The sequence below is a fragment of the Pan paniscus genome, chromosome 5, assembly GCF_029289425.2.
Source record: "Pan paniscus chromosome 5, NHGRI_mPanPan1-v2.0_pri, whole genome shotgun sequence".
In the NCBI taxonomy this organism is placed as follows: domain Eukaryota; kingdom Metazoa; phylum Chordata; class Mammalia; order Primates; family Hominidae; genus Pan; species Pan paniscus.
In genome coordinates this window covers 61,522,570-61,542,408 of record NC_073254.2, presented here as the reverse complement: position 1 = coordinate 61,542,408, position 19,839 = coordinate 61,522,570, and the positions used below count along the sequence as shown (strand labels likewise).

Genomic DNA, 19,839 nt, shown 5'->3' with positions numbered 1-19,839 from the left:
CAGAATTAAAAGACTATTAAATGCATTCATCTGTTTGGATTCAGATTTTCTCCAAAATCAATGTGCTCATGGAATCATTGATGTCTACTGGTTGCCTCACCTACTAGTGTCTGCTAAAGTGTTTTTGGTCTAATGAGACAATGTAGGGTTTCCTTTGGTTCTGAGGGCCATACCTTGGCCCTAGGAAGTTGTTGGGCTGCAGTGACACAATGAGCCAAAGGTGGATAACAGAGCTTCCATCTCAGCTTCAAGCCCTCACCACCTTAAACTCCACAGTAGTTGGTCATTTCAACTGTTTCCACCCAATTCCATGGCCACTTTCTTGCCCTAGTGATTAGTAGATTATTAATTCCATTTTATAAACACATTCTTACTAGGATGTCAGTAAATTAAACACTTGTAATTTAATATAGACAATAGGAAAGGGGTGGCACTGAACTGAGAAGATGGCATCTCTCATCTTAAAACTTTAGACATTGGACATACTGAGTAAGAGTATGTATGTCTGGAAGTCTTTATCCTTTTGGAATTGAAATTTCGTCTACAGTTATAATTGGTGGACTGTGAAACAGGCAAAACCCTGCAGAAAACAAGCAGAAGGAGAATGGAATTTACTCGACTAGATTATGAGATTAGCTTTTTTCCACCCAGGCTGATGGGGGACAAAGGAACAATGGTTGAAGCTTGAGTCTACCTGACAATTGGGGTTTGTCAGGTAAGCCCCATTCTCTTGATAACTTTTTCAGTGGGCTAGACCCAGACCCAATCATGTTAAGTATGATAGGGATCAGTGGCCCAGCTGGTGTGGAAGACAAGTGGGTCATACTGGGTTTAGGCCCACATAGCACTAAAGGTCTTCAACATGCAATTAGAATCTCAAATGTTGACGGGAATATTGTTCACTCTAAAAAAGATGTTTCTATTAGAATTTACTTACTCTTTCATGAAAACATAGATGCTTCCTCTTTTTCTGATTGTGAGAACAGTGTACCTTACTAGCTTCCCCTTTTCTTTAACTGTTAGGAAGTTCTGTCCCTAGAGATAAGTTTCAAATTTATGAAACAATAATTTCAGGGATTATTATTTGCATCACTTTTCTTAATTGACTCTTTATAGTTTCCTTTTTTATAGTTTATATAGAGGTTTTATAATGATTTTAAAATTTTTATTCTCACACTATTTTATTTTATGCATTAACATTGTAAGCCAGCTCAAGTCATTTGTAAAACGTGGAGTGCTTAAAGGAAACAAAAGAAAATTAATAAATTAATTGAATTCAGAGACATCCTTTGCTTTCTTTTCGGTGGCATTTTTGAGAATTAACATATTATTATCCCCTTCATTATTCCATAACAGAATGACAAATTGCTAATTTAGACGTGGTTGTTAGTAACTCATTACCTTGACCAAAAGTAATTTATGAGCCAATGTGGCTAAAGATACAGCACATAATAATCTTGACCTTTCATAGTTTTCAAACTGGATGACTCCTTGGAAAGAAAACAAATCTTTACTAAAGAAGTTAATCAGGTTTCACTCTAGGTTTTCTAAGCACAAAAAACACACCAAAAGCATTCACCCCAGCATCCACCCTGTTGCTGTCTTTTGCCATAGCTCCTTTGGTACTACCCCACCCAGAAGTCTGAGGTTGTTTTATCTGGGAAAGTAGCTAGTTGATTCTTTAGTCTTAAATAAAAAAGTTGGAAAAGGGAAAACAGTATCTACCCTTATTTCTGCCCCACAGGAATTACCCACCTCTCCTCATTGGAATTATGCATGAAGGGCTGCATTCCTTCAGCTTTATAGGGTATGACCCAGTGTGTTCAGAGGTTGGACAGGAAGATTTGATGGAGTAGCATTTTGTAGTAAACCGATCTAGGGCAAAAGTGTTCCACATTCCCCTAGAGCTTTTCTCTCCCATTTCCCTTCTGTGATTTCAGACACCCATTTATGTCTGCTGGGAGAATAATTAAGTCTTGAGCTCTGTGCTCCTTCCTCTTACCAGACCCGATAGTGACTTTAAGCGGGAGGGGGAGTTAGGAGAAAAGTATTTTGTTTCCTTCTTGAAGGGGGTGTGTCCCAGGCTTGTCTACCTGCACAGGCAGTAATGCGTGCCAGGAATTGCTGATGGATCAGTGAGCCTGTGTTCATGCCAGTGAGCTGCTGTGGCTCAGATTCTAATACTTTCTTTCCAAACAGCATAAGAAGTGATTGAGCCACAAGTATACTGAAGGAAGGGCTCCCTCGAGTTGTGGTGTGAAGAGATAAATCACCAGGTAAGCCCAATAACTGTACTTTGATTACTAAGAACGTGTATTACGATGACCAATACTACCTGTTAATCTGAGATTATTTTTTCTCTCCTTGAAAAAAAAATTCTGATTTCAATATCTCATTTCCTGAAGATGGTTAAATAAGGGAACAGAGTTGAAAAAGCAATGAGCAGAAACAACAGATTTCAACCCGCTTACTAACTATAATGAGGTGATTGGCTGAGGCTCAAGCTCCAGATTTTCTGACTGAAAGCACACTCTTCCCTCTGTGATAACACAGGAACCCCATTGTTCTGATGTGCCAGGGAGGTAGATTGCCTAGAATAAAAAGGGCTCCGCCAAAGATACTTGTTAAAGTATCAGTCATATGGTTTTCACTAATTCATAATACATTAACCCTTGCAATCTCTTAAAATAAAATTATGCTTGAGAGAATTAAGCTTATTTTTCCTTTAGGGTGAATTAGTTTAAGCTTTGCCTGGATCCATATATATCCAGGAAGTACTTCTCAATTTAACTCCTTCCCAGGACTCCAAAAAACCCTAGAATTGACTAACCATTTCTCCTGCTACTTCCCCAAATAAATATAAAATGACACACTGTATTTTCTTAGTAGAGGCCTTGAAAATATATAATTTTTCTTTTCTCTTTTCTTTGTTTTCATGAAAAATCCATTTATGTAAACCTGATAGCCTATGTAATGTACCATGCCAGAGACTACATGAAGGAAAAATACTGAAGGAGATATAGAAAGAAGGTCAAGGTGGGAGAGGTGTGGAGAAGTGATGACCTTGGCTTTTTCGTGCCGAGATCCATTAAGCTCAACTTGATAATAGCATTCATGGGCTGGAGATTACAAACAGAGGCAAGAATAACAAAAAATAAATAAAAGTACATTCTTTAATATGTTAGAATATTAACACAAGCCTTTTATTATGCTCTGTTGTCATTAAGAAAACATCACTCCTTATCTAACCATAACCCAAATTGACAACAGTGTTCTAATAATGGTCCCATAATACTTTATTCAACCTTTGACAAGTAGTAAAACATTGAGCAAATTATTTAGTTGTCTTGTCCTGGTTATTTCATTTGTAAAATGGTGCCAATAAGCATTAAGATTGGAAATAGGAGTGTATACCTGTGGAGTCTGACAAGCTCAACTTGCAAACTCACCTTTTGTGCACAACCCCAAGCTGATGTGAATTATTGTTGGATGCCTTGTATGTCTTTCTTCTCCAAAAGTAGAGTAAATGTCTTAAAAAACAGGGACAGTGTCCCAATAACAGGGTCTGTCTGTTGCTGGGCTGAGGGCAAGTAAAGCACCATACTTTCACAACAATGTGCCTTCTGATGTCTTTCATTACACAACTAAAGGAATGCAAACATCTCTTTAAAAAAGTAAATGAACACATTCATTCAAATTCGGATATAAATAAATGATTTTAGTGCTTTGGCTGAGAGTAAGTAAAGTAAAAACTGGCAGGAGCAAGAGGGTACTGGGTATCTGAGGGCATTAGCAGTGGTGGGGTGTGCGTCACAAGGGTGCACAAGTCAGAAAGTGGGGGAGTGGCATCCCCGGGACAAGTGTCACTGAATTCACAATTTTGCTTAAGGACACCCTTAGGAAACTGTGCTGTGTAACCTACCTAATCTAAATGTTTATATTTGTAACTTTCAAAATATTTTGACTGTTTTTTTAAATTTTATTTTATTTTTTGAGACGGAGTCTCACTCTGTCGCCCAGGCTGGAGTGCAGTGGCGCGATCTCGGCTCACTGCAAGCTCCGCCTCCCGGGTTCACGCCATTCTCCTGCCTCAGCCTCCCGAGTAGCTGGGACTACAGGCACCCACCACCATGCCTGGCTAATTTTTTGTATTTTTATTAGAGACAGGGTTTCATCGTGTTGGCCAGGATGGTCTCAATTTCCTGATCTCCTGACCTCGTGATCCTCCTGTCTCGGCCTCCCAAAGTGCTGGGATTACAGGCGTGAGCCACCACGCTCAGCCACCTGGTTCTCTTTTTAATGTTCTTTGGCAGGGAACACCCATAGCTTGTAGAGAAGGGGAAACGCTGTTGCCAAATACATACGTCTTGGGATTTTCCTAAATTGTGTTTGTCTTAGCAGAGTAGTGCTCGCAAGATTTCAAGGCCTTCAGATTTCTTGACTGGATAGATAGATTGTTTTATTTTATTTTATTTATCTATTTATTTATTTATTTATTTTTGAGACAGAGTCTCTCACTCTGTTGCTCAGGCTGGAGTGCAGCGGCACAATCCCGGCTCACCTCAACCTCCACATCCCAGGTTCTAGCAATTCTCCTGTCTCAGCCTCCTGAGTAGCTGGGATTACAGGCACCTGCCACTACGCCTGGCTAATTTTTGTATTTTCAGTAGAGAAAGAGTTTCACTATATTGGCTGGGCTCTTCTCAAACTCCTGACCTCAAGTAATCCACCGGCCTTGGTCTCCCAAAGTGCTGGGATTACAGGCGTGAGCCACCATGCCCAGAGATACATGGTTTTAATAGATGTGAAAACAATTTAGGATCTTGGAGGGATAGTACAAAAGGTCTATAGCATCGTGGTCTGAAACATACACTCTTCCATTCACAGCTGGGTTCAAGCCTTGATAAACTCAACCCATAGTACACAAAACCACTAAGGCAGGGAAGCCTTCTTATCACATCCCCTCCCCAGTAAGCCACAGATAATCTCATAGAGGCTCCTGGTCAGTGGCTGATGGAAACTGGGACCTGGCATGTTGAGAATGAAAATTCATAGGAATTAATAATAGAAGTGGAATATGCCCTAGCATTTCATAGAGTTAAAATAAATTTCCTATGTGTAGTCAGTTGAATAAAGAAAATGCAGAGATGAACAGCAATGAGGTATGCAGTCCTAAAACTGCAAACTCTAGTTACATTTTATTGATGAGCATTATCAGATCCTCATGGTGTCTTCTTGGTTTTAGTGCAAATGTCAGTTTTTAATCTCCAGAGGTCCACAAATCTAAAGACTTTAAAGTCCTTAAGAAAATTTTCTTATTCTTTTCTTCTTTCTTGGAAGACAAAACTTTAAAACCTGATAAGAGTTTCTTTATTGTTTTGGGATAAGCAGATATTTATTATACATTTGTGAAGTTGGGACAGCCTGTCATAGTACAACAGATTCACACCTGCAAAGTTTTGGGTAAAGAGAATTTGTGTTAAGCAGATTATATTTTCCATGAACACCTTTTACACTTGTGTTTGTACTGCATGCAGCCTGACTCTACTTGGAGACTTCCCTATGCTTCATCTCTTAGATAATCAAGCTAATTATTTCTGATAAGACACTTAAAGATATATTTCTTAGGCATATCATAGTCTTTTACATTGTTGACCAAGGTATCAATTAAGCAAGTAATTGGTAAAAGATGTAGATAGCAGTAGAATTTTAAAAATATATTTAGGTCAGAATTTTATAGGAAAAGGGCCTCATTAAACAAGCTTACAGCTAGACAGGGGGAATAAATTCTAGTGTTCTATACCACTGTAGAATGATTATACTTAACAGTAATATATAGTTTCAAATAGCTAGAAGGAGAATATTCAATGTTCCCAACACAAAGAAATGATAAACATTTGAGATGATGGATATGCTAATTGCCCTGATCTGATCACTATCACATATATCAAAACATCACTAGGTACTCTATAAATGTGTACAATTATTATTTGTCAATTAAAAATAAAATTTAAAATAAATAGATAAAATTGATAAAGAATTATCAAGGTGGTCTGGATAAAAAACTGTTTCATTGGGAAAAATAGTTGGCAAACTTGGCTATTCACTTGGAGGAAATGAAAGGAAATCTGAAAACCTAAATAAATTCCAGCAGGATGGAATATTTACTTATTTCGTCCCAAAACCTAAATTAACTTAAGAAAGATTGAAGAATTAAATGTACTAAAAATAATTTTAAGAACTAACTGTTAGACTAAAATGTAGAAGAATGTTTTCCAATCTTTTTATAGAAAACACATTCTTCGGCCGGACACGGTGCCTCACGCCTGTAATCCCAGCATTTCTGGAGGCTGAGGCGGGCGAATCACCTGAGGTCAGGAGTTCGAGACCAACCTGGCCAACATGGTGAAACCACATCTCTACTAAAAATACAAAAATCAGCCGGGCATGGTGGCGTGCACCTGTAGTCCCAGCTACTCGGGAGGCTGAGGCAGGAGAAACACTTGAACCCAGGAGGAAGAGGGTGCAGTAAGCAGAGATTGCACCACTGCACTCCAGCCTGGGTGACAGGGCGTGACTCCATCTCAAAACACAAACAAGCAAACAAAACCACACATTCTTCACACAACCCTAAGTTTAAAATCCATAATGGGGCTGGGTGTGGTGGCTCATACCTGAAATCTCAGCACTTTGAGAGGCTAAGGAAGAAGGATCACTTGAGCCCAGGAGTTCAAGGCCAGTGTGAGCAATATGTCAAGACCATGTCTCTGCAAAAAAATAAATTAAAAAATAATTAGCTGGGTGTGGTGGTGTGTGCCTATAGTCCCAGCCACCCAGGAGGCTGAGACGAGAGGATCATTTGAGCCCAGGATGGGGCTACAGTGAGCTATGATCATGGCACGGCACCCCAGCCTGGGCAGCAGAATGAGACCCTGTCTCTAAATACAACCAAAAGTAAAAATGAATAAGTAAAATCCATAATGGAAAAGATTAACAGGTGTGATTTCTTGAACATTTTAATCTTTTGTGCAGAAGAAAATAATGCAAAAGGTTTAAAGATGAACTACAAATCATGAGCAAATACCTATAACAGGAGCGACAAAGACAAAAGAGTTCCTAAAACACAATTTTTAAGAAAAAGATGAACATTCCAATCAAAATATTTAGGAAAATGACTTAGTCAAGCTGGAAAAAAATACAAATGGTCAGTAAATCCCTGAAAAATGCTTAAACTTACTGATAGTCAAACACAGGAAAATTAAAACAATAAGGCAAAAATTTTGCCTATCCGTTTGGGAACATTAAAAAGATACTGTGGATGGAGTGATGAAACAGGCATTTCTGCACCTTACCAGTGAGTATAAATGGGTACAGGTTAGGAGGTCAATTTGGCCATGTCTAGAAAAACTCAACATATATAAACCTTTTGAAGCAGCACTTTCCTTTTAACTTAGAAAAGTTGAAAGTTAAATCCTGGTTTGCCTGGAATTCAGATGCGTGAAAGGAAGCTTAATAGAAGGGAAGTTTGAGGGCAAATTGTGGGAGTTCAAAACTGTCATGATCTTGAGTTTGCTTTTCATTCTGTATGCTGTAGAATCTTGATGGTTTCTGAGGATGAACTGATGTGATATTTTCAGGATAGGTGGAATGCCAGTCAACTAGTTCTATTTCTAGAAGAATCATCTGGGGAATATGATTTTAAAACTTATTTTTACTTTTTAAGAAAATTATAATGAAAATACTATTCATATGTAAAGGGAAACATAAAGAATTAGTGGGTTTTGGTAGGTTTGAAACAATGAAGATTTATCAGTGTAAGCATTGAATGAGAAGTCAGAGAAGTATGTTTTACTCCTATTTAAAACAGATCACCAAAGAAGAGTTTGTGACATCTTTAATCTGACCATTTATGTATAAAGGTCGCACAGAGCCTGTTCTGCAGGGGTTTTCCAGCAGGCCTGATCATTTGTGTTTCCATCCTTGGACTCCTGACTCTCCTTCGACACTGAGGACAATCATATTTGTCAGGAAGATAGCTTGTTTTTTCTTGTGTAATTTCAACTTTTATTTTAGCATCAGGGGGTACGTGTGCAGTTTTGTTATATGGGTATATTGTGTAATGTTGAGGTTTGGGGTACAAATGATCCTGTCACCAGGTAGTGAGCATAGTACCCAATAAGTAGCTGTTTTTTGTTTGTTTGTTTGTTTTGTTTTGTTTTGTTTTTGAGACAGGGTCTCCCTCTCTCTCCCAGGCTGGAGTACAGTGGCGCGATCTTGGCTCACTGCAACCTCCGCCTCCAGGGCTCAGGTGACTTTCCCACCTCAGCCTCCCAAGTAGCTGGGACCACAGGTGCGTACCACCATGCCCAGCTAATTTTTGTATTTTTAGTAGAGATGGGGTTTCACCATGTTGCCCAGGCTGGTCTCGAACTCCTGAGCTCAAGCAATGCACCAGCCTCCGCTTCCCAAATTGCTGGAATTACAGGCTTGAGCCATCGCGCCCAGCCCAATAGGTAGCGCTTCAGCCCTCTCCCCCTCTCCCTCTCTCTCTGCTCTAGGAGTCCCCAGTGTTGATTGTTTCCATCTTTACGTTCATGTGTACCCAGTGCTTAGCTGCCACTGTAAGTGAGAACATGCAAATTAATGCAGGAACAGGAAGATAGGTTTGAAATGTACGTTCTTCCTTTTTCTGAGAAAAGAATTGTTTGTAAGGAACTCAGGTGGAGATCAAATTAACAATCATGATTTTATTAAAATCATGCCCCAAGCAACAAAAACTAACCGGCTCATGATCTAAGGGAAATACTTGATTCTTTGGGCTGAGAAATTTAGGGAAATAGTTAAAAAATTCTTTGTATTTAGAATTTAAATGTTACCTTTTCATTTTCTGCAATTGTGAAATGAAAATAAATTCCACTTAACTTACACAATTGCCAAAATAATCAAATCAAAACTTATTAAAAACACTTTGTAAATTAGAAGGAATTATTTTATTTCTTTTAATTAGGTAGCTATCACCTCTCTGGAGTTCTGTTCAGGTACTTTTTTATTTTTAAAAGCAAACAATTCAAGAAGCTCAAATTATCTGGACTTTACCTACTTTAAATGAAGTCAAGTAGAGGAGATGAGAAATGAGCCCTACCTAGGAATTACAGGAAGACTGGGTCCTCTTACTAAGCTGAAATCTTGGCTAGAAGAAAGAGCTTGGCATCTTTTGCGGAATGCCGTTAATCATCTTTTAAGGGCTTCATGGTCACTCCTGCTATACCGAACCACAAGCGGCTGGTGAGCGTCTTCAGTTACAAGGGTTTGGAATAGAGCCAACCCATGAGGCTTGCAGCTAAGCCTTTTACAGTGGAAACGAGCTGGACTGGTCTTCTGTGGGAAATGAATCCTACTAGAATGCCAGAAGGCATACTGAGCAATGAGCTAAAAACAACAAATCATCCTGAGTGAAGCTCTTCTCAGATGCAAAGCGCAGACTAAATAGCAAAACAGAATCCTCGTTAGGAAGGAGCAGACAGCTGTGCTAGGCTGAAGGCACCAGCAGCAGGAGAAATATTCTTGAGCTGAATGAAGTTCTAATGAGTGGCAAAGGAAACACAAACTTATAAGCACATATCTCAATTCTGGGATGGAAAAGGATCAGATTTGGAGGTAGGGTCACAAACTGGACTCTGAAGGCACAACCAGTCAATGAAACATAGGAGAGTTAAAATAGGGATCCTGGAACAGAGATTCTCAGTAACCAGAAGTTCCCAAAAGTGGGTCTGGATTGTGGCTTTTGGAGTTTCTCTTGAGGTGTGGAGCTACCATGTGTGATAATCCTGCATGATGATATTGTTAACAGCCAGTGCATGGCACAATGCCTGGGAAATTGGAGGCTGTCAGTATACGGTAGTTGAACAAATGCAAGTTTAGCAGATTGGTGAAGTGTCCTGGGGGAGGAGTGACTGAGCCAAGTAATTCTTTTTGTTGCTTCCAGACTTATAAGTCTAGAATTCTTAAAAATTATACCTCTGTTCTGAACCCAATAATTAAATTCTTAGTAGGTTCTTAGCTCGTCTCAAAAGATGTTAAAGAATTTAATAACCAGTTTGAGGAGAAAACAAGAATAAAGATGAGTAGAAATCGGTACTCTTTCCAGGCTTAGGTTTGGTGACTGCCAGACATTGATAAAAGAACAATTAAATAACTAATCTACAAATAGAATGTGGGGAATGGGCATGTAATAATGAAACCTGAATGTGAATAGATCTGAGCTCAATTTATTTTTCCTCTTACTGTATAAAGGAGGAAACCGAGCCCACAGAGTTTTAACTTTCACAAATCCTCACGGAAGAGGTACAAACATGAGGTTACAGTGTAATTCATCCAGACCTCTTCCTGCTGTGTTTATAAACATGAATGTGCTAAAACATGTGAAAATATAAAACGTGTTTACGATTTTACTGTGCACACATGTATATAGACCTTCCCTGAGATTTTAAATGACTTTAAATTACTGTCCTTCCAGAGGAAGTTTGTCTCGCTCATATAACTTACCAAACCTCCAACCATTTTTCCAAAGATGGAAGTGGCTATCTTTTCTGTCCTCCCACCTATTTTCTCAGCTGTCTTCTCCTCTGTCTCTGTTCAGTTACAGAAACTGTTACAGGAGCTTTTCTCAAAGGCAAGTGGCCCAACAGTTCCTAGAAAAGATAGATGCCAATGAAAATGTTATCAAAAACTGATAAAATGAGAGGTAAAACAAAACCAAGGTTTTACAGGTCACCTGCCTAATTCTTTTTGAGTCATGATTTCTTTTAGATCTTATGTGGAGACCTGCTCTTTTCATCAATGTGTGTGTGCGCATGGGCGCATGTGAGGCCAAGACGGACAGGAAAGAGACAGCTCTACTGGGAATTCTATTTATAGAGAAAGAAACATAATCCCATAAATATTGATGCCAGAGAAACAGCACAGAGTTCAACTGTGCCTAAGATTAGATTGTTGCCAAGAATGCTGGAAAGTATAGGTGTGAGCAGTTTCAACTAAGCCTGCTGTTGATAAGGAGACAGCTGTTGGCATAAATAAATGATATTTGGAGTCCGTAAGTATATAACTGAAAGAATAGGGAGACAACAGCCAGCCCTCTCCAGAGGCATAATAGCATGTTCTAATGATTGTTCCCTGTAAACTGAAGGACAGGGAATGAATTCACTGAATGAATTCAAGGAAGTGCGGAGGGGGGCGTCCCACCATGGCCAAGCCTTCCCACGGAAGCTGGTGCCCACACAGCTGCAGCTCAGGCATCACTGGCCCCAGCAGCCACAGCACAAGGTGTGATGGAAACATGTCATGCTCTAATGACAACAACAGCTCCTCATCTGTGGCAAGGACACAAGGATTCTGAGAATTTCTAAATAATCAGGACCATTCCGGCTTGGAAGGGAAGCGATGAAAATACCATGGGGTTTATGTTTACTAAAGGCGAAGTTCAGAGGGATTTATGATGACCCTGCACACACGCAAAGCAATCCCTGACATCCTTGCTGCTGTGGACCCTCCTTTGAGTCAGATAATTCAATTACTGTAAAAATGTACTTTATTGCTTCAAAGCTGGGATCCCTCCATTTCCAGAGTGATGGCCATCAGTTAACCCAAGTGCACTCAGAGAAGTCAAATTCTGACACAATCCAGCAAGTAACTATAAAAACTGATGGTAAGGTTGAAATACTAGGCACCACTCTGGGTACCTTACTTGCAAAGTACTCATTCAATTCTCCTAAGAACCTGTGAATTAAATACTATTTTCCTTGTATTCTTGATGACTAAACCAAAGTACAGAAAATCTGAGACAATTCCAAAGGGCATCCAGTTGATAAATGTCAAAGCTGGGAACAGGACCCTGGCAAGTACAGCTACAGAGCCCATTTTGACCATGTGCCTTGAGATTTCATTTTTCCCACCTTTGACTAGTTGTCAAATACAGGATGTCCAGTTAAATTTGAATTTCAGATAAGACACAAATAATTTTAGACAACAAATAATGTTGCAAATATTGCACAGGGCATACTTAACTAAAAAAAATTGTTTATTTGAAATTCAAAATTTTGAGGGTACCTTGTATTTTTACTTCCTAAATCTTCCAACGGTATCCCAGAGGGAGCTATATGCACCAAGGAAGCAAAGAAAAAAATTTTGATTCGCTTGAGCTTTGGTTTCAAATCCCAGAGTAGAACTCCTATCACACGACCAGGCTAGGTGGAGAAATCTTTATTTTTTTATTTTATTTTTATTTTTTTAAGGAGGAGGGGGCGGAGTGGAGGCCACAGATGCCACAACCTCTCCCTCAGCTGCTTTCCCCTGGAGAAATCGTTTTTCCTATACTTAAAACAGTCTAGAATAACAGCTCTCAAACCTGCCTGGATGTGAGCATTGCTTGTGTAGCTTTAATAATACACATGGGCTGCCCTGGCATGGTGGCTGACGCCTGTAGTCCCACTTTGGAGGCTGAGGTGGGAGAATTGCTTAAGCCCAGGAGTTTAAGACCAGCTTGGACAATATAGTGAAACCTTGTCTCTACAAAAAAAATTAAAAGAATTAGCCTGTAGTCTCAGCTACTCGGCAGGCTGAGGCGGGAGGATCACTTGTAACCAGGAGGTCAAGGCTGCAGTGAGCCATGACTACACCACTGCACCTCCAGCCTGGGTGACAGAGCAAGAACATGTCTCGATAATAATAATTATAATTATAATATACATAGCTGGGCCTGACCTGTCCAAGATTTAGTAGGTTTAGGGTGAGACGGGGACACTCACATTTTCTAATGAGCTCCTAAATGTTTTCTCCTTTCCTTCTCTTCCCTCCCTTCCTCACTTGTCTGAAACTCTGATGCTAAGTTAGAGTTTACCATCTGTAGCAAGTCCAAGGATGCCAGAATATATCTCTAGGGTGGGAGAAGAGGGAATAAAGAGGTGGAGTCTATGACAGAAGGCTTTCCCACAATGCCCAGAGCTGTCCTCAGCTTTCTCAAGCTGCCTTTACAGCCTCAGGCCTGGAGTACATGTATGAGGAAGATTTCTCGAGGAGAGAGAGAGGGGGAGAGAGAGAGAGACAGAGAGACAGAGGGAGACAGAAAGAGACAGACAGAGAGAGAGAAGAGAGAGAGAGACAGAGAGAGACAGACAGAGACAGACAGAGAGAGAAGAGAGAGAGACAGAGAGAGACAGACAGAGAGAGAGAGAGAAGAGAGAGAGAGACACAGAGAGAGCGAGCAGAGAGCCGCCTGCAGGCCAGGTCTCCCATTTGGAAACAGACTGGCACAAAGAGGCAGAACGGATCACTCTGCAGGCACCAAAACTGTTATCCCATTTGAAAGCTCCAGCACTATAAACTGTGGTCTAAATAGTTCCCGGGAATTCAAATTAAAAAATCCTTCCCTAGAGGTGAAGAAAAAGTGGCCGGGCATGGTGGCTTATACCTGTAATCCCAGTATTTTGGGAGTCCGAAGCAGGCGGATCACTTGAGGTCTGGAGTTTGAGACCAGCCTGACCAACATGGTGACATCCCATCTCGACTAAAAATACAAAAATTAGCCAGGCGTTGTGATGCACGCCTGTAATGCCAGCTACTCATGAGGCTGAGGCAGGAGAATCGCTTGAACCTGGAAGGTGAAGGTTGCAGTGAGCCGAGATCATGCCACTGCACTCCAGCCTGGGCAACAGAGAGAGACTCCATCTCAAAAAAAAAAAAGTGAAGAAAAAGTGGAAAAGGGACTGGAAGGGGCACAACCCCCACTCTGCAATGTGACTGTGCTTCATGAGGGTATTGCAAAATCAGTTTAGTAGAATATAACAGTTTACTAATAAAAATGAAATAAAAACAAGTAGAAAATATCCAAGGCACACACACACACACACACACACATATATTCATGTTATCACATATCTTTCTTTCTATGGGATCCTGTCAAGAAAGTTTGTAAAACACTGCTCGAGAGAAAAATATTCATCACTTTTAGAAAGCAGAAAGCGCAGGCGGGAAGGAATAGAACTCAGAGCAGATAAGCTGTGGGGAAACAAGACCCTGAAGAATAATCTAGAGCCCAGGCTGCTGCCAAAGAATTTTAAAGCAATAGATTTTCAAGGAGTCTTTGGCAAACAGGAAGGTGGGGCATAAGAGGACCATTCATCCGAAAGGAAAAGGTAAATTCAAAAGCTGTATATGTCACGTTGCCTATTTTTCATGCTCCCCTAGAAAGCCCTAGAAAAGGTCTCTGCTGAGACATAGGCCACCTCTATGGTAGTTCTTCCCTGTCTCTAATGCCTTTTCTCGGCTTTTTAGATTAGAGGGCAGTGTGGGGTGGCACTGGAGAAATAGCAGGGTTTGTATGAAGTTTAAGCACACCCAGGAAGCAAGGTAAGGGCTGGATGGAGAGCCCTACTCTGTGTACTCTGGACTGCTAAGCAAGGACACTTATTCCACTGGAGGACTCTTGAGTTTGGGAATCAAACTTTCTCATCTTCTCCTGTGAGATGTAAAAGAAACATTGAGAGGCCAGAAGAAGGTATTCCTTTAAGTTCTATCAATGCTGTGGAGTAAAACTTAGCAATGATGTAAGCGTTCTGTGTTGAGCTACCCAATATGGTAGCCCCTAGCCACATGTGGCCCCTGAGCACTGGAAATGTGGTCAATGTGACTGAGCAACTGAATTTTAAATTTAATTTAATTTTAACTGTAATTGAAATTTAGATAGCCACACATGGCTAATGGCTACTGTATTAGACAGAACAATTCCAACATTTTGTGATTTTTTTGATGCAAAATAACCTGGGTATAAGTGATTAATCTTGTGACCAGGTCTATGTACTGAGTTTTATCTAAATTATTTGAGATAACCATAAACTCGAGGACATCTTTTTGCTAATTATATCTACTATGAAAAAGGAAATTTTCTGGATTGATTCATTATTATTTATATGCTTAAACACTCAAATTATATCCTGGTATTAATGGTTTACAGAGTCTTTGGTTATTTTAATGTTTTTCTTTCCTGAAATGAAAAGGAAACCTCAGTGAAATATAAAAGACGGATGTTAAATGCACCTAATTGCAATGTTAAGCAAGTCACGATTTAAAAAAAAAAAACCTGTGTTTAGTCAGATACCATCACTTGGAAGAGAGCTCTAGAGCAGTTTTCTAGTAAGTTTGTAAAGATGGAAATTTACTACATCTGCAATGGGAGCAGAAGTCATGATGTCACAGGTTCCGTGGAGTGGAAACATAAACACCCAGGGGTTCGGATCAGCTCAGTGAGGCCTTACCACTTTGTGCATTTTTACATTTTGGCTTGAATTTCTTGTTTTTGTGCCTCTACCTTACCTGGTACCCTGCTTGTTTAGTCACAGACTATGCACCCGACTGCTGCTGTTCAGTCCAGGGAAAATGAAAGTTGGAGTGCTGTGGCTCATTTATTTCTTCACCTTCACTGATGGCCACGGTGGCTTCCTGGGGGTGAGTTGGTGCTATGTCTCATATCTCTTCTCAACTAACTCTCCTCTCTCGTTCCGGCACTTTTAGAACCCCTCACTCTCTAGGGGACTGCAACTGCATAATTTAATGTACTTGAGATCAGAAGTCCTGAGTTCTCGTTTCAACATCACCAACATTCACTGTGTGGCCTTGGATAAGTAAGTCATTTCATCTCTTCGGAGCTTAGATGATCAAACTGCAAAAGGAGGATCTTTGATTAAACTATCTTAGAGATCTTTTCCAGTTCAACACATGCTCTACTATGGCTTCTCGGATGCAGAAAAATCACATGGATGGACATTAGCAATCCTTAGACACTCTCTTTCCTGTCTACACTCACTTGAGTGATGCTTTCATCTAGGATCATGGTTTTAATATTCTCTACATGCTGATGACTCCCAGCTGTATAGCTCCATCTCAGACCTCTCCCCTGTCCACACTCACATATCCATTACCTACGTGTTATTTCCAGCTGGGAATCCAGCGGACCGCCAAACTTCATTTGTTCAAAATCGAACCCACTCCTTCTTGCCTATCTCAGCAAGTGGTATCACTATCTTTCCAGCTACTTAGGCAAAAAAACCTTAAGAATCATGCTTGACTCTTCTCACATTCCATATCTAAACCACTGGCATTACTTTTAAAGCTTTACCTTTAAAATATATCCAGAATTCAAAAACTTCTCACTACTTCCGTGGCTGCTACCTTGATCCACACCTTCATTGTCTCTTGCCTGCATGATTTCAACAACCCCAGAAATGCACGCATTGCTTCAGTGCTTCTCTGTTCTCAACGGGGCTTCAGGATTGAGCCTGCTACAAAGTAAGTTACAGCATGTCTTTCCCCTGTTCAAAGCTACCCAGCAGTTTCTCATCTCACTCAAGGAAAAGGTAAAACCCTTTCCATGGCCTATAAAGGTCTGCACAACCTGCCTCCCCAGAGACCCTCTGACCCCACCTCCTGTGCCTCTCCTCTCACTCTCCTCTCTCAGCGGCTCTGGTGTCCTCATTCTGCCTTTACCTGCCAGGCATATTCTTACCCTTCAGGTGTTTGCTTAAAAGTTGCTCCAGTGAGGCCTTCCCTGGCCGCCTCTCCACCATCCCTGGCTTGGATTTTAGATTCATGATTTTAATTCATCTGGGAAACTCAGCAAGGCCTTATGAAGCACAACTCTTCAAAGTCTCACCGTAACTATTTTTTTTTCTTTTTAACAGAGAAATGATGGCATCAAAACAAAAAAAGAACTCATTGTGAATAAGAAAAAACATCTAGGTGAGGCTCTGTTAGACAGCATAGTGCAGTGGATTTTGGTGTCAAGGGACCAGGGTTCTAATCCCAGCGGTGCCCCTGACTGGTTGTATGATCCTAGGCACATTATTAAACATCCAAATATGTACAAGGAGAATGACAGTAATTCCTATGAGCAAGACGTTTGTGAAGATTAAATAATATCATGAGAGCACAGTGTCTTACATCAGACCTGGCAAGTAGCTGTTCACACACGCCCTTTTCTTCTGTGCCTTGATTCTAACAATGTAATTAATGGCCATAGCCCCAGTCCAGAAATGAGTTGTGTTCTGAAATTTAGTTTGTGGATCTGATGTTTCTAGTGCTGAACACATTTCCTCACAGAAACAGTGATGCACATGTGGTTGTTAGGTTCCCGGGTCAGTCTACAATAGCTTTTATACCATGCAATAATTCTGCCATACAGCAATGTGCTAATAGTACCATAGCACCTATCACTGTGCAAGGCTATACTTCTTTGGGAAAATGAAATCAAAATTTCAACTTGGAATGACATGAATACAATTTCCCTGACAGTAAAAATAACAATAAAAATATAGCAACTATTGTTGGGATGTTACTATGTGGCAGGACTATTTGAAGTGCATTAGATGAATTAAACCCTCACACTGACCCTCTGAGTCTGGTACAGTGGTCATCTTTATTTTACAGATAGTGAAACTAAGGCACAGAACTAGGGGCAGGGACCAGGATTCAAATCCAGTCAATCTGGCTGCAGAATCACTGCCATTAACCCCTGACGATGTGAGCAGGGCCATCCTTTTCCCTGTTCCCCACTGCACACCTGCGTGGACGAGAAGTGGGTCTTGTCTCAGGTCCCACCACTCAGAGGGGACTTCCAATGCCTGGGGAAGAGGCTCCAGTCCGTAAGGAGATGGGGAGGCTAAGAGATGGGAGTGGGGTGCAATGGTGTGAGATGTCAGGTCTTTCATAGGTGAGCTTCGGGGGACCTTGAAGCCCCTGGGAATTTCATGTCAAGTTTTATGTGAATGGGCTTAAGTGAATTTTGGATGGGAGAAGACTCATAGGATTCCTCTCCTTTCCCTGTCAAAATCAGTTAATGGCTTCTCTGTGGGGAAAGAAAAGGTGCTGTGCAGAAATGATGAGCTGGAGGTGAGGGTGCATCAAGCCTCAAGGGAAGATTTAGTTTGTTTTGCTTTTGGATTTCATATAAATACCCAAACGCAGCTAACGAATGGAATATTTTCACAGGAGAAGAAAGGGCTCTTTGTAAGTGTGAGACTGAGGGGTCTTATACTGGAGATACTTCAAGGAGATCAGAGCTGGGGGCGGGGGAGGGAAGGTTGACTTGGATTTCCTCACCTCTTCCCCCTTCAGTCTTGACACCTGAAGCTTGACTCTGGGTGTGCCCTGAGGAAGTGTATAACATTGGGAGAGTGATTCTGGGGACGGACAGACAGCATTGGGGCAGCTGGCCTGGCAGAAGTGAGAGGACAGACGTATATTTGGCATGTGTGGGAACCATTTGCTTGTGTTTACCCTCAGTGTTCATTTTTAGTCCAAGTTTGGATGAGAGGAACTCAGGAACAAGCAGCATGGTAGAGTCCCTGACCTAAATTTGATGATTGTTTCTCAGTCACTTCCTCAGCAATATTTTCCCCACGGACAGAAAAAAAGGTTTCTGACTCTCTTTCTCTCTTTAGGCCCCGTCGAAGAATATCAGCTGCTGCTTCAGGTGACCTATAGAGATTCCAAGGAGAAAAGAGATTTGAGAAATTTTCTGAAGCTCTTGAAGCCTCCATTATTATGGTCACACGGGCTAATTAGAATTATCAGAGCAAAGGCTACCACATGTAAGGTGGCTCTCGGTGACTGGATGTGTAAATGGGGAAGGCGGGTGTATCAGTCAGGCTAGGTTGGGTTATGCTGTGGAAACAATCATCCCTACAATCTCTGTGATTTAAAAGAATAAACGCTTTATATCTTCTTCATGCTACATGTCCATTGCAGATTGGCAGAGGGCTGTATTTGTTGCCACCAGTACCCAGTGATGTATCAGACCCTATCTCATATGTACCCATGCTGAGCAAAAAATAAATGAAACACTGGAGGGTTTTCCACAGGCAATTAAATTCTCTAACTCAGAAGTGACCGCAGTAACTCTGCCCACAACTTTTTGGCTAGAACTGGCTCCATGGCCCCACTTAACTTCAGGGGACTAGGATATGCAATCCTGTGTACCTGGAAGACAGCAAGAAGTATTTGGCAAACAGCATTAATAAGCACAAAGGTGGGGTTCAGAGAAGTTAAATTATTGATCTAAAGCAGTGATTCTTAAAGCGTAGTCCCCAGGCCAGCAGCAGCAGCATTAGGGAACTTAGCAAAAATGCAAATTCTTCATTTGTCTTGACTTAAGAGGATCAGAAACTCCAGGGTGAGATCTTCCAGGTGATTCTGTGTCGCAATAAAGCTTGAGACCCATTCACTGCACACCATGGGTATTTTCACAAAGGTGTCTGGTGACTTTGCCCTGGTTCTTGATCTACTGAAAGAAAAAAAAGACGACTTTGGTGGGAATTTCAGGTGTAATAGAAGGGGGCAGGCATACAGGATTGCTACTAGAGAAACTTTTCATCATGACTTTCCCCAAAAATGTTTCTCTGCCTTTGTCATCTTGCTTATAAGGCCTACTTGGGAGTGGTAGCAGGTGGATAGAAAGGAGCCTCCAATGAGATGGTGGTCAAATACGCTCTAGAATCCTTTAAACAACTCTCCTGTTACAAGTGTCCTCTTCTGCTTCTCTCTTTCATTACAGTGGCTATGTATGGGGCATACATCCTTCTTTTGCATGCTAATCCCAGCCATTGTAGCTTTATGTTTGTTAGCTTTCTGATACCAACCTCAGAATTTATTGAGTTGGACATTTTCTTACCTTGAATATATTGCTGTCCTGGTTTCATCCTTCTAGCTTTTGGTGAGAAATATTAACCATTATTTTACTTTTAATGGCAAAAATTGCTATTACTTTTGCACCAACCAAATCCTTGGTCCAGA

At 40.8% G+C, this 19,839-nt stretch overlaps 1 protein-coding gene across 1 annotated transcript in view; it reads left to right on the top strand.

The window, feature by feature from the left end:
* Positions 1 to 2,119: 2,119 nt before the first annotated feature.
* Positions 2,120 to 19,839, top strand: part of ADGRF1 (adhesion G protein-coupled receptor F1) — a 44,667-nt gene continuing 26,947 nt past the window's right edge. Inside the window, exons 1-4 of the mRNA XM_003833193.7 lie at positions 2,120 to 2,276; positions 15,387 to 15,498; positions 16,731 to 16,788; positions 18,489 to 18,638. Coding sequence (XP_003833241.2) covers positions 15,430 to 15,498; positions 16,731 to 16,788; positions 18,489 to 18,638 — 277 coding nt within the window. The 5' untranslated portion in view covers positions 2,120 to 2,276; positions 15,387 to 15,429. The remainder of the gene's footprint in view (positions 2,277 to 15,386; positions 15,499 to 16,730; positions 16,789 to 18,488; positions 18,639 to 19,839) is intronic.